Source organism: Callorhinus ursinus, unplaced genomic scaffold (assembly GCF_003265705.2).
Source record: "Callorhinus ursinus isolate GAN/ISIS: 27379988/994484 unplaced genomic scaffold, GSC_fseal_2.0 scaffold4, whole genome shotgun sequence".
In the NCBI taxonomy this organism is placed as follows: Eukaryota; Metazoa; Chordata; class Mammalia; order Carnivora; family Otariidae; genus Callorhinus; species Callorhinus ursinus.
Window position 1 is genome coordinate 126,891,140 of NW_027397066.1, and position 18,397 is coordinate 126,909,536.

At 40.0% G+C, this 18,397-nt stretch overlaps 1 protein-coding gene across 13 annotated transcripts in view; it reads right to left on the reverse strand.

Moving 5' to 3' along the window:
- The window catches only part of SH3D19 (SH3 domain containing 19), a 176,025-nt gene that overhangs the window by 82,050 nt on the left and 75,578 nt on the right, over positions 1-18,397 (reverse strand). For 11 of the 13 annotated variants that reach the window (XM_073892365.1, XM_073892354.1, XM_073892357.1 and 8 more), the window contains one exon: positions 8,041-8,080. Coding sequence is in view for 6 of the 13 variants with exons in the window: in XM_073892354.1 (XP_073748455.1) it covers positions 8,041-8,080 (40 nt within the window). In the remaining 7 variants the exon portion in view is untranslated. Of the gene's footprint in view, positions 1-8,040; positions 8,081-8,316; positions 8,348-10,041; positions 10,180-18,397 lie in introns of those variants that run through there. The other 2 variants (XM_073892360.1, XM_073892356.1) reach the window with 2 other exon arrangements.

The following is an 18,397-nucleotide window of genomic DNA, read 5'->3' on the forward strand; positions in this document are numbered from 1 at the left end:
TCTCTCAAATAAATAAATAAATAAATAAATAAAATCTTTAAAAAAAAAAAAAAAGTTGAAACAACCTCAGAGATGCCCCCACACTAAGGACTACAGCAGGGGTAGGCCAGCTGATAAAACTCTTCAATCACCCAACTAATAAACCATATAAATGCTTCATTTTCATGTTCATCACTCTGGGGCAAATGCTAACGTCTCATTTCTTAAAACCACAACAACATAATAAATATACATTCTCTGTAGAATGGACATAAAATGTTAATAATCCTTTCACATTTCTCATTGCAAAAGGATTCTCCCTCCACAAAACCTGCATACACTTTAATTTTTCACCTCGTTTACAGCATTACAGATGCTACAACAAAAGCAATATAGCTTAGAAAACATAATGCCCAAGGTAATTACATACAAGCCACAGTTTACAGCTGTACAGAAATCAAAACATGTGGGCAGGGAAATGCTACAGAATTATAGGAGTTAAACTAGCCCAGCAGAGCATGACATTTTAACAAACATATTTAGAACGGAGAAGATCAAAAACAAGTTAAATCTTTTGCTTCTAGCTAATCTATTTAAGCCATAATGGGATTATGGTAAAGTGTCAAATAAAATCCTCAACATCTTTGTAAGACCAACAACAGCGTACCAATGCAGAGAACCAAGACTCTTTCAAATTCTTAGTAATAAAGGGGTTGCTGATTTTTAACGTCATCAATTATGAATTCTGAGTGTACTGACCTATGTGCTACAAATATACTGCATGTTGAGTTTGAGTCCCTCCCTGTGTGGGGTGACATTTCAGGCCATATTATGTGGAAATGAGCCCTACTGAACCTGGAGTGACACCAAACCATCATGAAGCAATTAGGGAAGAAAACAGAAATACAGGGTATGTAAAATTTCAAAACGTAAGATAATTATGAATGAGAATAAAGAGTTCAACAGAAACTTGAAGAAAAAAATCTACCTTAGGGCACCTGGCTGGCTCAGCCGGTTAAGCTTCTGCCTTCAGCTCAGGTCATGATCTCAGGGTCCTGGGATGGAGCCCCACGTTGGGCTCCCTGCTCAGTCTGCTTGTCCCTCTCCCTCTGCCCTTTCCTATGGATTACGCTCTCTCTCTCTCTCTCTCTCTCTCTCTCTCTCTCAAATAAAATCTACAAAAAAAATCTACATTAAAATAAACAACAGAGGCTTTCTTACACATGTATGACAAGATAAGAACATAAAGATGTTTATTGCGGGGCACCTGGGTGGCTCAGTCGGTTAAGCAGCTGCCTTTGGCTCAGGTCATGATCCCACGGTCTTGGGATCGAGCCCCTCGACGGGCTCCTGGCTCAGTGGGGAGCCTGCCGCCCCCCCGACCCCGGCTCATGCTCTCTCTCAAATAAATCAAATCTTTAAAAAAATGTGTTTATTACAGCAGGACTTCTGCTATGCTATTGATAAGCAACCCAAATGCTATCAATAAAGGACTTGCTAAATAAATAGTAATATAATTACATTAGAAAATTCTATGTAGCAGTTTAAAAAAATAATGCAGTGGAAAGTGACATGGTAAAAGTTCCTAAAATATAAGTGAAAAGGGCAAGTTTGCATAAATATACATATATGAATTTATATACACACATATATACTATACACACAAACATCCCTGTTTATTCTAAATATAATTTGAATATATACTATACATATATGCATAGAAAGCAGACTAGGATAGACATTGAACCACTAACTTTTTTTTAAAATTTTTTAAAGATTTTCTTTATTTATTTGAAAGAGAGAGAGCAAGAATGAGAGGAAGCATGAGCAGGGCAGAGGGAGAAGCAGGCTCCCCACTGAGCAAGGAACCCGATCCGGGGCTCGATCCCAGGACCCCAAGATCATGACCCAAGCCAAAGGCAGACGCTTCACTGACTGAGCCACCCAGGCACCCCTAGACTCTATTAAAAAAAAAAAAAAAAAAAAAAAAAGACTGATTGATTGATTTGAGAGAGAGCGAGCCTGTATGCATAGTGGGGAGAGGCTTGGAGTCCCACATGGGGCTCGATCCCATGACCATGAGATCATGATCTGTGCCTAAATCAAGAGTCAGACACTCAACCAACTGTACCACCCAGGTGCCCCTGAACCACCAAACTCTTAATAATAGTTACCTATGGAATAAAGGCAGATACCACATTTCTGTACTACTAAAAAAATGTTTTCATGTATTAGTTACATAACTCTTACATGACAAAATGAGTTAAAAATCCACAAAGCAGTAAACGAAGCTTCAAGTAAAGGAGCTACAGGAGGGCGCCTGGGTGGTTCAGTCAGTTGGTTAAACATCTGCCTTCAGCTCGGGTCATGATCCTGGGGTCCTGGGATCAAGCCCCACATTGGGCTCCCTGCTCAGCGGGGAGCCTGCTTCTCCCTCTCCCTCTGCCCCTCCCCAGTGCTCATTTAAGTTTTTACATAGTTAAATTTACCAATCTTCTTTGTGGTCTGTACTTGTTGAGCCTTATTTAAGAACTCATTCCCCACCCCAACGTCATAAAGATACTCTCATGTATTTCTTCAAAATGTTTCAGTTTCACTTTTGGACTTCTTTGTATTTAGATTCTACCTTGTATGAGAAAACAAATTCCATCTGAATTTTTAAAAATACGGATTGTCAGTTGTTGCTGGACCATTTGCGGACATGTCCATTTCCCCCGCTCATCTGAACGCTGCCTCTAGAACTCTGTGTATCCACCTGTGTCTACTGTAGACTCTATTCTGTTCCCTTGACCTGTTCTGTTTGCTGACAAAACTAACTGTCTTAATCACTTACAGGAGTCCACCCTCCCTCTCTGGAACTTCAAAACTGCCTTGGTTATTCTTACTCTTATAGATTTCAGAGCCATTTTGTTGAGTTCAAACAATTTTTTTGTGATTTCTCTGAAATTTCATTGAATTTTATGATTGGGTACCAAAGGGGATTATAACAGGTGGTTTTCAGAAGGCTTTAGGAAGACAAAGATTCAAGTGATAATTTTGAGAAGTAGATTCAGGGTTCTCGTTTCAATGCCTTTTTTCTTTTTTGGCTGCTGTAAATTATTTCCTTGTAGTAGGTAAAACATTTAAGACAAAGTAGCTGGTTTTGCAGTCCCCATAAGTCATTGGGATCTATTATTCAGAGCTGGTTGGGTGGCAAAAAAGAGGTCCTAATTTTCCATTCCTGGCACTGATTGCCACAGGGCTTAACTTTCTTTATTATCTTTAGCTCCTACTTCCCTCTCAATTAGTTTCCCAAACTGTCATTTCACAGCACATTTTTCTAGATTTTATTAATAGCTGTGTCTGGGAAAGTAAGTTACAATTTCAAACAAATTCTTAAAATCCTGTATAGTAAATCTCTCACTTGGAGTTTTATAATGCACTTTAGTGTATCAAAGACTCTTAGTGGAATCCCAGCAAAGAAATATGTCTAATTGTTTTAACTCACCATTTCACAGGCTTTTTTGTGCATATTTATTTATTGCATACTGATTAACCTCCTACATAAGAATGTTCCATGGGACATCAATTCGGTAAAGGGCATATTTAAACTAACAAGGGAAAGACAAGAAGGATTCAGATATTTCTGACTTCAAAAGAGCTCAATCAGCAATAAGCAAATTTTTTAAATGCCAACATCAAAACAAACTACTCAAAAAGCACCCAGCAAATCTCTTACAGACGCTTAAGCAGTATTTTTTAGCTTGAGGTCCTAGTGTTGACCTATACCTGGTAGAACTCTTCCTTTAACTTGACAAGAGTTATGCTTTCCTTCTTTCAGCATCGAAACGAAAGGCAGACATCCCCGATTTATTCTCTTCCCACTGGGAAAGCTATAGGAGTGTTTGGCCTTATAAAAATACAAACAAAAGAAATGCATCTCTCTCATCCTTGCTCGGCGTTGAGCCCCCATCCTTCTTGCTGCCGAGTGAGTGGCCTGAGGAGAACCGACAAAAATACCAAACTGAAGTGACTTCTGTTTATACTCTCTTCTTTGTGCTCTGTTGGTGCAGCAGGTATTCCTCCGCCTGACGCACCACAGGCCTGGTGAGGCAGCCCTGCTTGGCTCAGAATGGCACGGGGACAACAGGGCACTGCCAATCTCAGCGGACATCCTGCACAAAACACAATGGCCTTTCCTGCAAAAACATTTCTTCTTTCTTATTAGGGCATTACTCTTTGCTGTACTTGTAACAGACCTAGTCAGTAACAGCTATGGGTGAGCTTTCTGAGAGGCAGATTCCTCCCAATTTGCAAAGGAGGAACATTGGCATTCTCTCTCTCTCTCTTTGAGCTATAATTGGCATTTATCCAACAAACACTTATTTATTAAGTACTTATCATGGACCAGGCACTATACCAAGTGCTAAGGTTACCAAGACTAGCAGCACAGTCCCTGAGAATCGGACAGTACAAATTAGACGTCAAAGATAAAATACTTCCCGAATAACCTCAAGAGTACCACAAGCACTGCCGGAAGTACAACGATGAAGACCGGGAGCCTGACTTTAAACAGGCTCTCTGAGATTGGGGATGTGAAGCCCAGACAACGGGCGCTCGACGCTCCATCCTGATGGAGACTGTGTCTTATTCTCTATGGTGCCCTGAGCCCAGATTAGGGCCTCTCAACAAACACCTATTGGCTACTGAGTGAGCAAGGGGCTGGAACCATCTAGAACAGTAATTAAGCAATGTGTGAATCTTTTTAAATTCCCAGCACTAGCTTATCTAGCTTTTCCTTGGCAACCAACGTTCCCTTCCAGAGTGACCCGTTCCATTTCTGACCAGCTATGTTAGGCAATCCTTCCTCACATGGTGCAGAAACACAACCCCCTCAACTTCCACCCATGGACGCACACTCTGCCCTCTGGGACTCGATGGAACACAAAACAGTTGCTTCCACTGCTACTTTTTATTTTGTAAATTTCAAGTCTACAGAAAAGTTGAGGGAGCAGCACAATTAACACCCATATGCTTTTCATCTATTCACCAATTCTTAATATTTTTCCGTATTTGCAGTTTTACCTCTTGCTTTTTTTTTTCTCATGAATCATTTGAGAGTTATTTTGCAAACCTAAGACTCATCACCTCTATTGCTTTTGTGGGTATCTCTGAAGAATAAGAACGTTCTCCCACATAACAGCATTTCTCTTATATACCTAAGAAAAGTTTTATTAATAAAATATTATCTAAAATAAAAGTCATATTTAAATTTTCTCAATTATCCCCAAAGTGCTTTTTTTCAAAATCTGGGTTTTAAAATTCCAAAGAAAAATTCAGTCTCTTTCAATCTAGAATTTTTCTTCAAGCCTTTCTGTATTTTTATTACATTATCTGTGATATCTATGTATATTGCTAATGGATTATATGGAGGCACATACTGTCAGGATGTCTCACTACTGATGATATATAACTTGACCACCTGATTAAGAATGAGATCACCAGATCTATTCACTGAAAAGTTACATTTCCCCCTTTGTAATTAAAAACAATTTTAAGGCAGTGTGAATATTTGTCCCTCCAAAAACTTTTTGCCCAACTTTTAGTAGCCACTTGATGATCCTTGCCTGAATCAACTATGATACTAAGAATTATAAAATGATGATTTTCTAATTCTGTGAGCTATTCCGCATGGATTTTTAAAAATCCAATGTGTTAGAAATCATTATCATTAAAAAAATTTTTTGATACTCAAATTGTCCCAGGTCTGGCCAGCAGGAGGTTCTTGAAACTGCATCCTAGGCCTTTTTGATATGACCCATTAGTTGAGCATTTCCCTTCTTTCTGTCACACCATGAGTCCAGGCTCACCTGTACTCTCCCCTCCCCAGACCTGGAATTAGCCATTCCTCCAAGGATCCCTTGTTTCTGGTGGTGAAGGCTAGCCTTTAGGAGGAGCAAGTGCTCAAAGCCAGTTACTTCTCTCCCATATACCTCCCCAAACTTCCACACCAAGGCTAAATTCACCGAACTCCTTATGCAAGTCCTCCTGCGACTTAACTCTGATTCCAATCCTACTCTTCTTCACATGCCCTGTCTTAACTCAGCTGCTGTCTTCTACTCCAGTGGTTCCCAACCTGGCTATGCAACAGAACCACTGAGGGACTTCTTTACTCGACTGATTCTCTGGGGTGGAGCATGGGACTCCGTTTTTGGTTTTGTTAAGTTACTCAAGTGGTATCAATATAGCCAGTCCACTTCAATTTTTCAAGGCCTTGTGGATCCAAAACTGGATACAATATCAAAAAGTATGGTCTAGAGCTATTACTTTTCTTTTATTGGACATTCTATTTCTTTTAGTATAAGTAAACTGATGCTGACATCCTTTGGGGAGGTGGAGGCAATGACATAAAAGTTCTGACTTATGACAAATTTACGAAGAACTAAATCCTCAAGACTTTTTCAAACATACTGTTAAGTTACAACTCCCTTATCTCCCTTATGTTCCATCGGTCTTTCAGACCTAAGTGTAAGGATTTCTGTTTGTTCGAATTTAAACTTATACTGCTTGATTTATCAAACCTTCAGGGTCTTATTGTCCTGATTTTATCATACAAAGTGTTTTTTTTTTTTTTACCATTCCAACTTTATGCCATTCACAGTTAAAGTCTTCTCTCTTACACTGCCTTTTTTCTATTAAAAAAATCAGTCTTACAGACTTTTCTATGACTGCGGTGGTGGTTACATAACTGTATGTATTCGTCAACACTCATAGAAACATATACCAAGAAGAGTGAGTTTTAATGTCTGTGAATTATACCTGAAAAAAAAAAAAACCAGCCTTACATTCCAAATATTCCACTGTACTTTTCTCCCAGAGTAGGCCTTACTGACTTATTCTGATTGACAATCTCTGCAAAATGGAGGACCAACTAATGGAGTTTTCATAGTCTTTGTTTTTTTTTTTTTCCATTCGAGGTCAATGTATTCTGGGTTTGATACCTTGAAAAACCATCAGGGTTTGGTTTACCAGGCCGGTCAACCCAGTGAATGCATTATTACCACTTTATCAGTTCCCACAACACAAAATGTAAAGTGAAAGTGATGGACTGTGAAATAATGTGAAAATAATATTAAAGGAATTATAATCCTTCACAGAACCAGGCTAAAAACAAAAAAAATCGAATACAGGCTTATCATTCTTGCATAGGAATAGAAGTTAGATCATTTTCCACCTGTAAGTTTGACAAGGATTTTAAAAAATACTCTTCAGGGCGACTGGGTGGCTCAGATGGTTAAGCGTCTGCCTTCGGCTCAGGTCATGATCCCAGGGTCCTGGGATCGAGTCCCACATCGGGCTCCCTGCTCCTTGGGAGCCTGCTTCTCCCTCTGCTTCTCTCTCTCTCTCTCCCCTCCTCTGTCTCTCATGAATAAATAAATAAAATCTTTTAAAAAAAAATACTCTTCAGTGCTGGTGAAGGTCTTGTGAAATACATGCTCAGACAATGTGAGCGAGGGGCTTAAGTGAGACAGCCTTCCTGGCCTTTGAATCTATCTAACAAGAACTTAAAGAATTCGACTGGAATACATATATACTGAGAAAAACTAGAAGAATTACACCAAACTTTCAGCAGTAACCAGCCATCTCTAGCTAATGGAAGACAGGCCATTTTGCTTCGGTTTTTAATGCTTTATATTAAAAAAAATATATTGAAAATATTTCTATAGTGAGCCCATGTTAGTTTTCTAATTAGGAAAAAAGAAATACACATTTATAAAAATACTGGTCAAAGAAAGGGGAAGAAAATAAGTCACCAAAGGAAGGAAATAGGGATAATTTTTTTTAATAAAGATTTAGCTGTCACTGATAGGAATTCTCAAGAAAAATATGTCTTTCAGGTAGTCAATAATTTCATAAAGAATTTTTCTCCCCAAAATGAACAATATTTCCCTTGTGAAGCTTTTCTGAATGCCACAGAAGATTCAAATATATAGCAACTCTATAAGGGATACTTGCACTGCCTCCAAATATTTTCCAAATGAGAAGTGTTATACAGAATTATTAAAAACCATAAACTCATACCTTGAAGAACGATGTTCTGGTTTATTTCGTTCGTTGCGATCTATAAAGAAAGAAAACAGTTACATGTCAAAACACTCTTCAGAAGCCCTGGGAAAGAAGTTCTTAAATACCCGCTGCCATACCACAGATTTCACAAAGGACTGTTTAAGGTTGCTGTGTCTTCCCCTGTATGAGGCTTTTCATCAGAGTGGAAAGGATTTGTCTGACAGAAGATGTACAAAGGATACAAAGATAGACAGGCATGGAGAGTTTTTACGGTTTGTTAAAATTACCTACTTGGAGAGTATATCATTATACATATTATTTCATTTTCAAAGATCTTTGCTGTTTCAAACACTTTGCTAAAACCCAAACAAATTTAGCTGAGGAAAGAAAGTAAGGAAACTGAAAAGCCACAGATTACTCAGCTTAAAAAAATCATTCCATGAATCATGGTTGGCAAAAGCTTCCAACAGGATAGGGAGGGGGAAAAAATGAGCAGTCAGCTACAGCAACATCTGCAAACACCCTAAGACCCGGACAGCCTCATCCTTAACTCTCTATTGCCCAGAACTTTCCAGAAGTTGGATTTCAACGTTTCGCTGATAATTGGGTCTAATGTGCTATTACATAGAAGGCAGTGGTTCTTGACCAGGAGTGCCCCCTTCCCCAGGGGACACTTGACAATGCCTGGAGACATCTGTGGTTGTCACAAGTGGGGAAGGAGGAGCTACGGGTATCTAGTAGGTAGAGAGGCCAATGATGCTGTTAAATGTCCCACCATGCAGCCTACAACAAAGACTTATGTCACCCAAAACGTCAATACTGCTGACGCTGAGAAACCTGGCCACAGGGTAAGTGACAAGGGCATGGCTGCTCGAAGTTTTCACATGTGCCTCTTTAGAGGCTGCTGTAGAAGGCTATTAATCAACCTGAAGATTATTATGTACGAAAGAAAGAACTACAAAGTCCACAGGTTGTCTTTTTTTTTTTTTGACTCCAAATAATTTTTTTCAGTACATGCTTAAGAATAAACAAAGTGAAAAGGTCTCAGTGTTATGGAAAAACTAACAACAGAAAGCAACGTGTAAGCCACAATAAAATCCTATGCAATGACTTTTTTAAAAATCCTATGCAATGTTATTAAAATATAGTTTTCTAAAGTATCTTCTGATTTAATACTAACAATATAGAACTTAATGGCAAAACAAAGATCAAACAGGAATTCTTTTTTCTCCCCTTGATTTTATTGCTTGTGGAACAGCCTAAAGATACTAAAAACATACTATAAAACTTCCAGGGAGAATTATGGAAGAAAAGGCATAGGATTTACACAGTTATATGTATTTATCAATTTTTCTGAATAGGTTCATAATGAAAAAAAAATTTTTTTGAAACCAAGGAGTTAGTACACAGGAAGTATGCTTTCTTAAAGATTAACAAGTAGGAAAATTCACAATAAAACATGTTTGTTTAGATATACTGCTCTCCAAAGTGCACAGTGTTAATATGCTTCTGGTTCCAGCTTCTCTACACAGTGATCTAGTGTTACTGGCACTTTGTTTTTTTTTTAAAAGATTGTATTTATTTATTTGACACAGAGAGACAGAGCGAGAGAGGGAACACAAGCAGGGGGAATGCGAGAGGGAGAAGCAGGCTTCCCAAGGAGCAGGAAGCCTGATTCGGGGCTTGATCCCAGGACCCTGGGATCATGACCTGAGCTGAAGGCAGACACTTAACGACTGAGCCACCCAGGCACCCCATCACTGCCACTTTTAAAACTTTTGTTTTAATTTAACTTCGTTTCACACTCTCTCATATAAAAACATCATGGTTTTTCACTTATGGAGCATGAAAAATTTAAAGTCATAGCAAGACAGCGCACATTTTACTCATTTTTTTCAATCATTCCTCTTCAGCTTTAGGCTGCTAGTTTTGCTAACAGAAGGAAGATATCTCAAAGCAAAGCTGGAAACTGGATTCAGATTAGCTATGCTCGTATAGCAAAGCAACAACTCTTACCTGTGGCTAAAGATGAGCTAAAAATCTGCCCAGGATACCATTTGATGTGGCTGTGATCCTAGTTTCGTAGAGTTTATTTAGGCATGTAATAGCAAATTCCCCCACAAATCTCCCTAGTGGTACAACACACAGGAGGAGGGGAGAAACAGAGTCACAATGCGTGTAAACAAGACTCAGCATCTGAGGGCTTCCCTCCAGGGCCTGTTCTCATTGGCAGATGTGCTATGACCAATCTGCACAGCTGGAATGTGTCCATTCAGGAAGCGAATGGCTCGTAGCCCTCCTTCATTCTTGGTTAAAACAGGAAATTCTACAGTCATTTTATACTTTGTGCTCTAAGAAGATATAAATGCCTCCCCACAGTATTTCTCTATTGAACTAGTTGATAATCTGTTGGAAGACATTTTAAACATTCCCTCCCAAATTCCCTCAGTGTTATATGTGTTATATTCCTATGCAAATATACAAGCACAGTGATTATAACACTCCTAAGACCCATATATTTGATAATTTGAGGGTAAGAGTAAATTATCCATTACTCCCAATATCCCCCATTCTCCAGCTCTTGACAATGGAAAACAAATTAAAACACATGTTCTTGTCTAACTATTTTTTTCTCAAAGTGCAAAAACAATCGGATTTCACATTTTGCCATAAGCCATCTTTTAGCTTGAATAGATATATATGTAGTACATGTCTGTTGTGTGTGTCTACACAAATTTTTATATACTGATTTTTTTTTAAAGATTTTATTTATTTATTTGACACAGCGAGAGAGGGAACACAAGCAGGGGGAGTGGGAGAGGGAGAAGCAGGCTTCCCGCTGAGCAGAAAGCCCAAGGTGGGGCTCAATCCCAGGACCCCAGGATCATGACCTGAGCCAAAGGCAGACGCTTAACAACTGCGCCACCCAGGCTTCCCTTTATATACTTATTTTAAGCAAAGTAATTTTCATGACAGCCAAGACGATTGTGCAATTGTCAAGAAATAACACTAGTGGCAATGCTGAATTTTTGGCAAATTAATAAATGGTTATTATTTTGGTCCAAAATCCAAGACTGAAAACAAAACAAAGCACTGAGGGCCGATCCGGGATCTGGATCTTGCCAACAATAATAAAACATTTGGATAGAACTCCCTTAAGAAAAGGAGAACAGATCCATAGCAAATATGGAAATTTCATCTTGACTATATATAGTGCTTTAAGCATATGGACTTTATTTGTTTCAGATCAAATACTCTTTGGCATATATGCCCCCAAAGTTTTTCAGTTTCTAATTTTTAAATAATTAGGAGAGAATATACTTGCAAAGACTTCCTGAACTTTTACATACTTAGGAATCATACAATTGACTTACTAGACCAAAGTCTCACCATTTATATGACAAAAAAGTTATTAAAAATAAGAATGCTCTAGGGGCGCCTGGGTGGCTCAGTCATTAAGAAGCCTGCTTCTCCCTCTCCCACTCCCCCTGCTTGTGTTCCCTCTCTCGGTGTCTCTCTCTGTCAAATAAATAAATCTAAATCTTTAAAAAAAAAAAAAAGAATGCTCTAACTCTAACATTTAATTGCCAAATAGTGCATTATCCACAGCAAATGTGTAGCGACTCCAGGGTCCCACCATGCAGTGCATGACGATTAGGTCACTCAAAGATCAGCAGTACACTCTCAATGTGAAGGTCAGCATGGCTGGATAGCTATACAAAAGTCTGTTGGCTTTGTAGGTATGTCACACACACACACACACACACACACACACACACACACGGTGGGGCAGGAGAGAGAAAAAGAAAATATGCTTGCATTCCCTGTTCCTACTCCTCCATGTCTCCTGGTTAATAAAGCTAATTGAAGAAATGGAAGAATACCCCACAAACAGAACAAAAGCAGAACATGAGGCAGAACTGGTGTAAAAGGTGCTGTTGGCTGTGTTGAGTGTAAATGTTATTGGGAGATGTAAAGAAGGCAAGAGGGGAACCCAGGGTACATCAAGGGGACAGAGATCAGGACAGTGAGAGGAAGGTATCATGGGTTGATGACTCTGTAGGAGAACTCGTTTACCCAAAATTTCCTGCCACGCTGACTTCTGATTCTAAGTAATCTGGACATACATGAATCCAATGTTTATGTATTTAGGTGATATTCCACTTAGGTAGAAATGGGCCCCTGTTCTGGCAGGGACAGCTTTTCCGGAATGGCTAGGCAGGGTCTACTGATGTGTAGCCATTCAGGGTGATTCTGAATCTAGTAATACGACAAACACTTTGAAATGAAGATGACAAAAATGCAAATGTCATCCTTTGCTTTGATTAAAACTATGAAGAATGGCCAACTTAGAACTTATTAGAATCCATGTAAGACATTCAGGCTTTGAGGATTTGACTTTGATCACTTAACTGGTCAGAAAATCAAACCCCATTGGGTAGGGAACTTAGACTACTAACTCAAGTCAGCAGTGAAAAGTCCTAAATCGTTCTTTGAAATTAGTGGGAAGACTCAAGTCTACATGAATGAATACACACAGACACACTCACAACAGAGTAGGAAGTAGTCTAATGGAATCTGCCTTGTACCTCATATCGGAGTATTAAAATGAGTATTATCTTTAAAATTAACATTATCTATGAAGGGCTTCTGTACCATACTCCCAAGCATTATTGCTCCAGCTTGGGAGTATATAGCATATATAGTATATGTTACTTTGGGAGTATATAGTATATGTTACTTTTTAAAAATGGATCAATCCTACATAAATGTTTTGTGCATTTTTATTTATTTATTTGACAGAGAGAGAGAGAGAGACAGACAGACAGACAGAGCGAGAGAGGGAACACAAACAGGGCAAGTGGGAGAGGGAGAAGCAGGCTTCCCGCTGAGCAGGGAACCCGAGGCAGGGCTTGATCCCAGGACCCTGGGACCATGACCTGAGCCGAAGGCAGATGCTTAACGACTGAGCCACCCAGGCGCCCCCATTCAGTATTTTTTTTTTTTTAAGATTTTACTTATTTGACAGAGAGAGCAAGAGAGTACAAGCAGGGGGAACAGAAGAGGGACAAGAAGAAGCAGGCTCACACCGAGCAGGGAGCCTTCTATGGGGCTGGATCCCAGGCATGACCTGAGCTGCAGGCAGCCGCCTAACCGACTGAGCCACCTAGGCCCCCCGTGCCATTCAGTACTAACTAAAGGATCCACACATTGTGAAAAAGAATTCCCTGCAGCAATGATATCAGTACCAATTTACTTACAAGCCGAATAAATAATGTAACCATCCATAAGAAGGAGGAGGACATTCATGGATCATGAATCTTACTTTGGTGACTCTTTGCAAGACTGGGAAAGTAGTTCCACTCAGATAGCTCATGGATGGAATTGTACATATATGAGATCAGAGTTTTCAGAGGCTTTGTTAAAGTCTTTAAATGGTTCTTTTATTTAGGCAAAGAAAACTGCAACTATATGTCTACTTGAAAAGAAGCCAGGGTTCATTAAACAAAATCACTGACACTAATACTTATTCACGTCCTCCTTCTAGTTCATTTTACCACCCTTATGCGGGTGTGTCTCCAAATTGATTTCTAGTCATTTTTGAGGCTCCCACACTAAACAGTATATTGCTCTTTTATCTTTTTTTTTTTTAAAGATTTTATTATTTGAGAGAGAGAGAGTTCAAGCATAAGCACAAGCAGGCGGAGGGGCAAAGGGAGAGGTTGAGAAGCAGACTCCCCACTGAGCAGGGAGCCCGAAACAGGGCTCTACTTATCATGACCCTGACATCCTAACCTGAGCAAAAATCAAGAGTTGGACGCCTAACCGACCAAGCCACCCAGGCACCCCCAGTATATTGCTCTTTAAAATGGCAGGTTTTCAATAAATACGCATTTGCTGTTGTTGAACTCAAGAAAGTTACTACTATACCAAGAAATTAAAGACCGTCTCTGTGAGTTACCACTTCAGGAGGCATATTATAGAGTTTATGTGACTGCTACCCACGCTTCTGTGGGTAAGTAAAATTCAGTCTACACCACTGTCAATACTGACACCTGTTATTAATTCTAAAACGTCTAAACTCATTAAAATGCAGCACCCTAATCACACAGGGAGGGAGGAACTGGAGAGGAAGGGAAGTTTTGTTCAATAAGGGAATTCTGTTTCAACAAAGCAGACGGTCTCTGGACTCTGTTTTCTCTTTCCCATGCCTACTGTCTTTACCTGTATTTATGTTCTGATCAGCACTTGTCAGGACTGTTGTGTCTTGACTGGATGGCCTGGTTCTAGTCTCTTTCCCTCCAATCCAGCCATCTTGCTGTCCAGACAAATCTGTGCCTCAGAAAAATCACATATCACCTCATGTTTAGAGTCTAAGAGGATTCCGCGAGCTAATGACAGTGACGTCCTCAGGATTCTGCGCAAAGTGAGCACTCAAGAAACGTCAGCTGCCATGTGGTTAAAAGGCCAGCTATTTATTAGTGGTTGTGACTGGCCCTGCCCTGTGGTGACGGCACAAGTGACTCAGTCTCTCTAAACCTACGTTTTCTCATCTACACAGTAGGGAAGAATGCTATCCTGATAAAGCCTTTGTGAAGATAAATGAATTAAAGGGTATAAAGAACTTAGCTTAGTACCTGGAACACAAATTCTATGACCCTGTTACGACTCTTACTATCTTTAGTGCCTGGCTCAAAAACCACCTTAATCAAACTGTCCCTGACTCCTCTTTCTTTTTGGCATCCTTGTATTCAGTCTCCTATTGCTGCTCTAACAAATTACCACAAACTCAGTGACTTAACACAACAAAAACCGACCATCCTATAGTTCTAGCGGCTAGCAGTCAAAAGGCTAAGTGTCTTAACTCAAGGTGTCTGCGGGGCTACATTCCTTGCGGGCGCTCAAAGTGAGAATCCGTTTCCTTGTCTTTTCTAACTTCTCAAGGTCCCCTGCTTTCCTTGGGTTGTGGCCCCTTCCTCCAACAATGTAGCATCTTCACGTCTTTCTCTCTCACTCTGACCTCCTCTTCTGCACCCCCCTTTCCACTTAAAGGACGCTTAGGATTATACTGGGCCCACCAGGATCATCCAAAATTATCTGTTCATATCAAGCCCAGTCGATTAGCAACCAATTCCTCTTTGCCATGCAATATAACACCTTCACAGGTTCCAGCGTTTAAGACATGGGCTCCTTTGAGGGGGCAACACTATTCTTGCCTACCACATCCTATCTGAATTCTCATGCTCTCTATCTCACTTGACACTTAGCATATACGTCTTATTAACTTAAGGTTTCAGGCACGTGTCTATCCCCTTATCCCATCAGTGTTTCTGATAAAGGCAGGGCTCTTTTTTTATAAAAGTTTTTAAGTAAGCTCTATGCCCAATGGAGGGGGTAGGGGGGCTTGAACTCATGACCCCAAGATCAAGAGTAGCATGCTCTACCGACTGAGCCAGCCAGGCACCCCTGCAGGACTTTATCTTAAACTCTGCTTCATAGTCAGCCCTCTGTAAATGTTTGTTGATAACGGTGATGTCCAATGCCCTTTCCTTCCCCTTCCTGACTTTCTGTCCTGTCATTTAGGCTATAGCTGGTTCAATGACATATCTTTACCAGTAGAAAAAAAAATATATGTCTTCCTAAGAATGCCCATACATGTTTTTACTTTTTATAAACACAGTAGTGATTCAAGAATCACCTCTGCCCTATAATGACCCACATTTGGTCTACTCTTGTCTCAAAGTAGCTCTCACCAAACCAAACCATACACAGGAGAAAAAACTACAGCACATTTGAACTCAAAGAAGAATCACCTATTTGGCAAGAGACTGCTACCTTTAAAATAATTTTTCTTTAAAATGGTTCAACTGAACCATTTTGATTATTGAGTTCAACTCACTATTGAACTAGGCTTTTTAAGTTAGTAGTTTCAGAGATGAAGAGTCAGAGCCACCATCTACACTGCCTCTCTTCACCCCAAGGTGCATTTGGTAGAAACTTTAGGAAGATGGACATTTTACCAGTGCCACTCAGGTCCTGGGAGCAAGGCGATGGGTGCAGGAGAAATGTAAGCAGGCTTAGAACGGGGTACCATCAACTCTCCTTGCTGTTCCCACCTCAGGCTCCCTAATGATTCTCTTTAATAATTACTCTCAGACCTTTTTTTGGTACAAAATCACACATTTTCAGCAAGTGAAACTTGTGATTCAAAGAGGGATAAAAAGACCTTTTAAATTTAAATCTCTATTCCTCTAACTACCAAATTAAAAATATTAGACCCATATTCAAAACACGAGGTCATCCCTAAGGGTTTTTCTAAAGGAGTCGTAAATTTTACCTAGAATAAGATATGCTACGAGAAAGGTAACCTGAGAAAGTGACCCAATAACAGGCATCTCTTTCAGTGTTTCCCAAATTATAATAACCTCCTGGATAGTCACAGAGCATATTAGTATCTTAACGACTCTGAGAAATCTTGCAATTAAAACAAAAAAATTGTTTAACTTTGTTTAACACAGCATTTCCCAAACTAATTTGAGGATGAAACATTCCTTACAAAATCATACTTGGTATCCGGTAGCCCTGCACACGGTGCGATCCCATCATCACCATCCACTCCCCGGAAAACCAAAGCCAGAGCTTGGCATGTGTAGCTCCGTGGCCAGCACCATGCCGGGTATGCAGGTGGCACTTCTCAAATGAACTCGACTCCCACCACCGTAGGGCCAGGCACAGGCTCCAAATGCAAAGCAGAGTAGGAGTCTCCATTCCAATCCTGTCAGGTCAAGCCCTGGTCCTTTAAGATCATATTAAATGTCCTTTCTATTTTCCCCTCACTTATTTATCTTTGATTTTGCCATTGTGTACGTTAATTTGTGCATCTCAGAATTACATGTTCCACAGAGATGAGTGCACTTAGGGCCTCCAGGTGGCTACTACTGGTCATACCCATAATGGGAAACTGATAAATATTTCAGTATGACCACCCAGAAAGAGGTTAAGTGCAGGCAGTCTAGGTCAGACAGCCTTGTTTCGAGTTCTTGCTTCTCCACTTATTACCTGAATGGCCTTAGCAAGATAGTTAAGCACTGTAAGCCTCAGTATCCACGTCTGTAAAGAGGGTAACAGGAGTACCCGTATCTCATCAGGTTGAAGGGGGAGTAAGTGAAGACACACATATAAAGGATAGTACGACTGCTGACGAGGATGAATGCTCAGTAAATGTCTACTATTAGGACGGTAACATCAGGGAAACAGAATAGGCATAGAGTTCATAATACTGTGAGTACCGTGATCCGAAAAGGTTAATTATCCTTTGTCCAATATGGATTTTTTAATTCTTTCGGATTTTTTTCTCTTGCTTATGACTGCTCAAGAGGACAGGTACTAGCAATGAATTTCCAATCCTCCGCTCTTCCAATCACTCCAGCCTCTTACCCGTTTGAACCAAGGGCTTACTATAAAAAATTAGTAAATATGGACTTTCACTATTCTTCATTTTCCCACTGCAGCCTCTGACAGAAGTGATATATAAGGCCTAAGTAAGCAGCAGAAAAGAGAAAGAGAACTCAAAGCCAGAGGCAGTGCCCTCAGGATGAAAACAGCGCCAACCAAGAATCACCACCCCCACCCCCTTCCTTGAAGTCTTTCCCCATCCCTCGTTCATCCTGCAGGTATTAAACCCCCACAGTCATTTTTCTGAAACCCAAGATCTTTAAAATAAATTTCCTGAGTAGGATTAATGAGTGATATAAAGAAACTAAATACATAAAATATTTCTATTTATAATATATGTTATATTTATCTATATAGATACAAAATTACTGAAATCTGCCTCTATATCTTAGGATAGTATGGATTTCTTTTCAAGAATCAAAAAATGGGGCGCCCGGGTGGCTCCGTCGGTTACTGCCCTCTGTTCGGGTCATGATCCCACGGTCCTGGGATCGAGCCCCGCATCAGGCCCCCTGCTCAGCAGAGGAGTCTGCTTCTCCCTCTGCCCCTGCTCGTGCTCACCCTCTCAAATAAATAAAATCTTAAAAAAAAAGAATCCAGAAAACAAGGATTAAAATTGTTATTTAATTGTTATTTCAGGTGTCAAAGGACAGATAACATCTCTAACCACAGGTTGCTCTTTCAGCTGTTAGGGTAAAAATAAGGACTTTTTTTTTCTTTAAAGGGCAAAGGCCCATTCTTACGGTCTCTTATTCCTTTAGTTTTGATTAATTTGCAGACGTTATAACAAAGTTTTACCTTTTTACACCTGTCTCTGCGAAATGAGCAAATATCAGAAACCACTCTAACCAAGAGACTCCTTCATCTGCAGAGAAGCAGAAAAAAAGGGGGGGAGGGGGAAGACCGCCTTATTCCA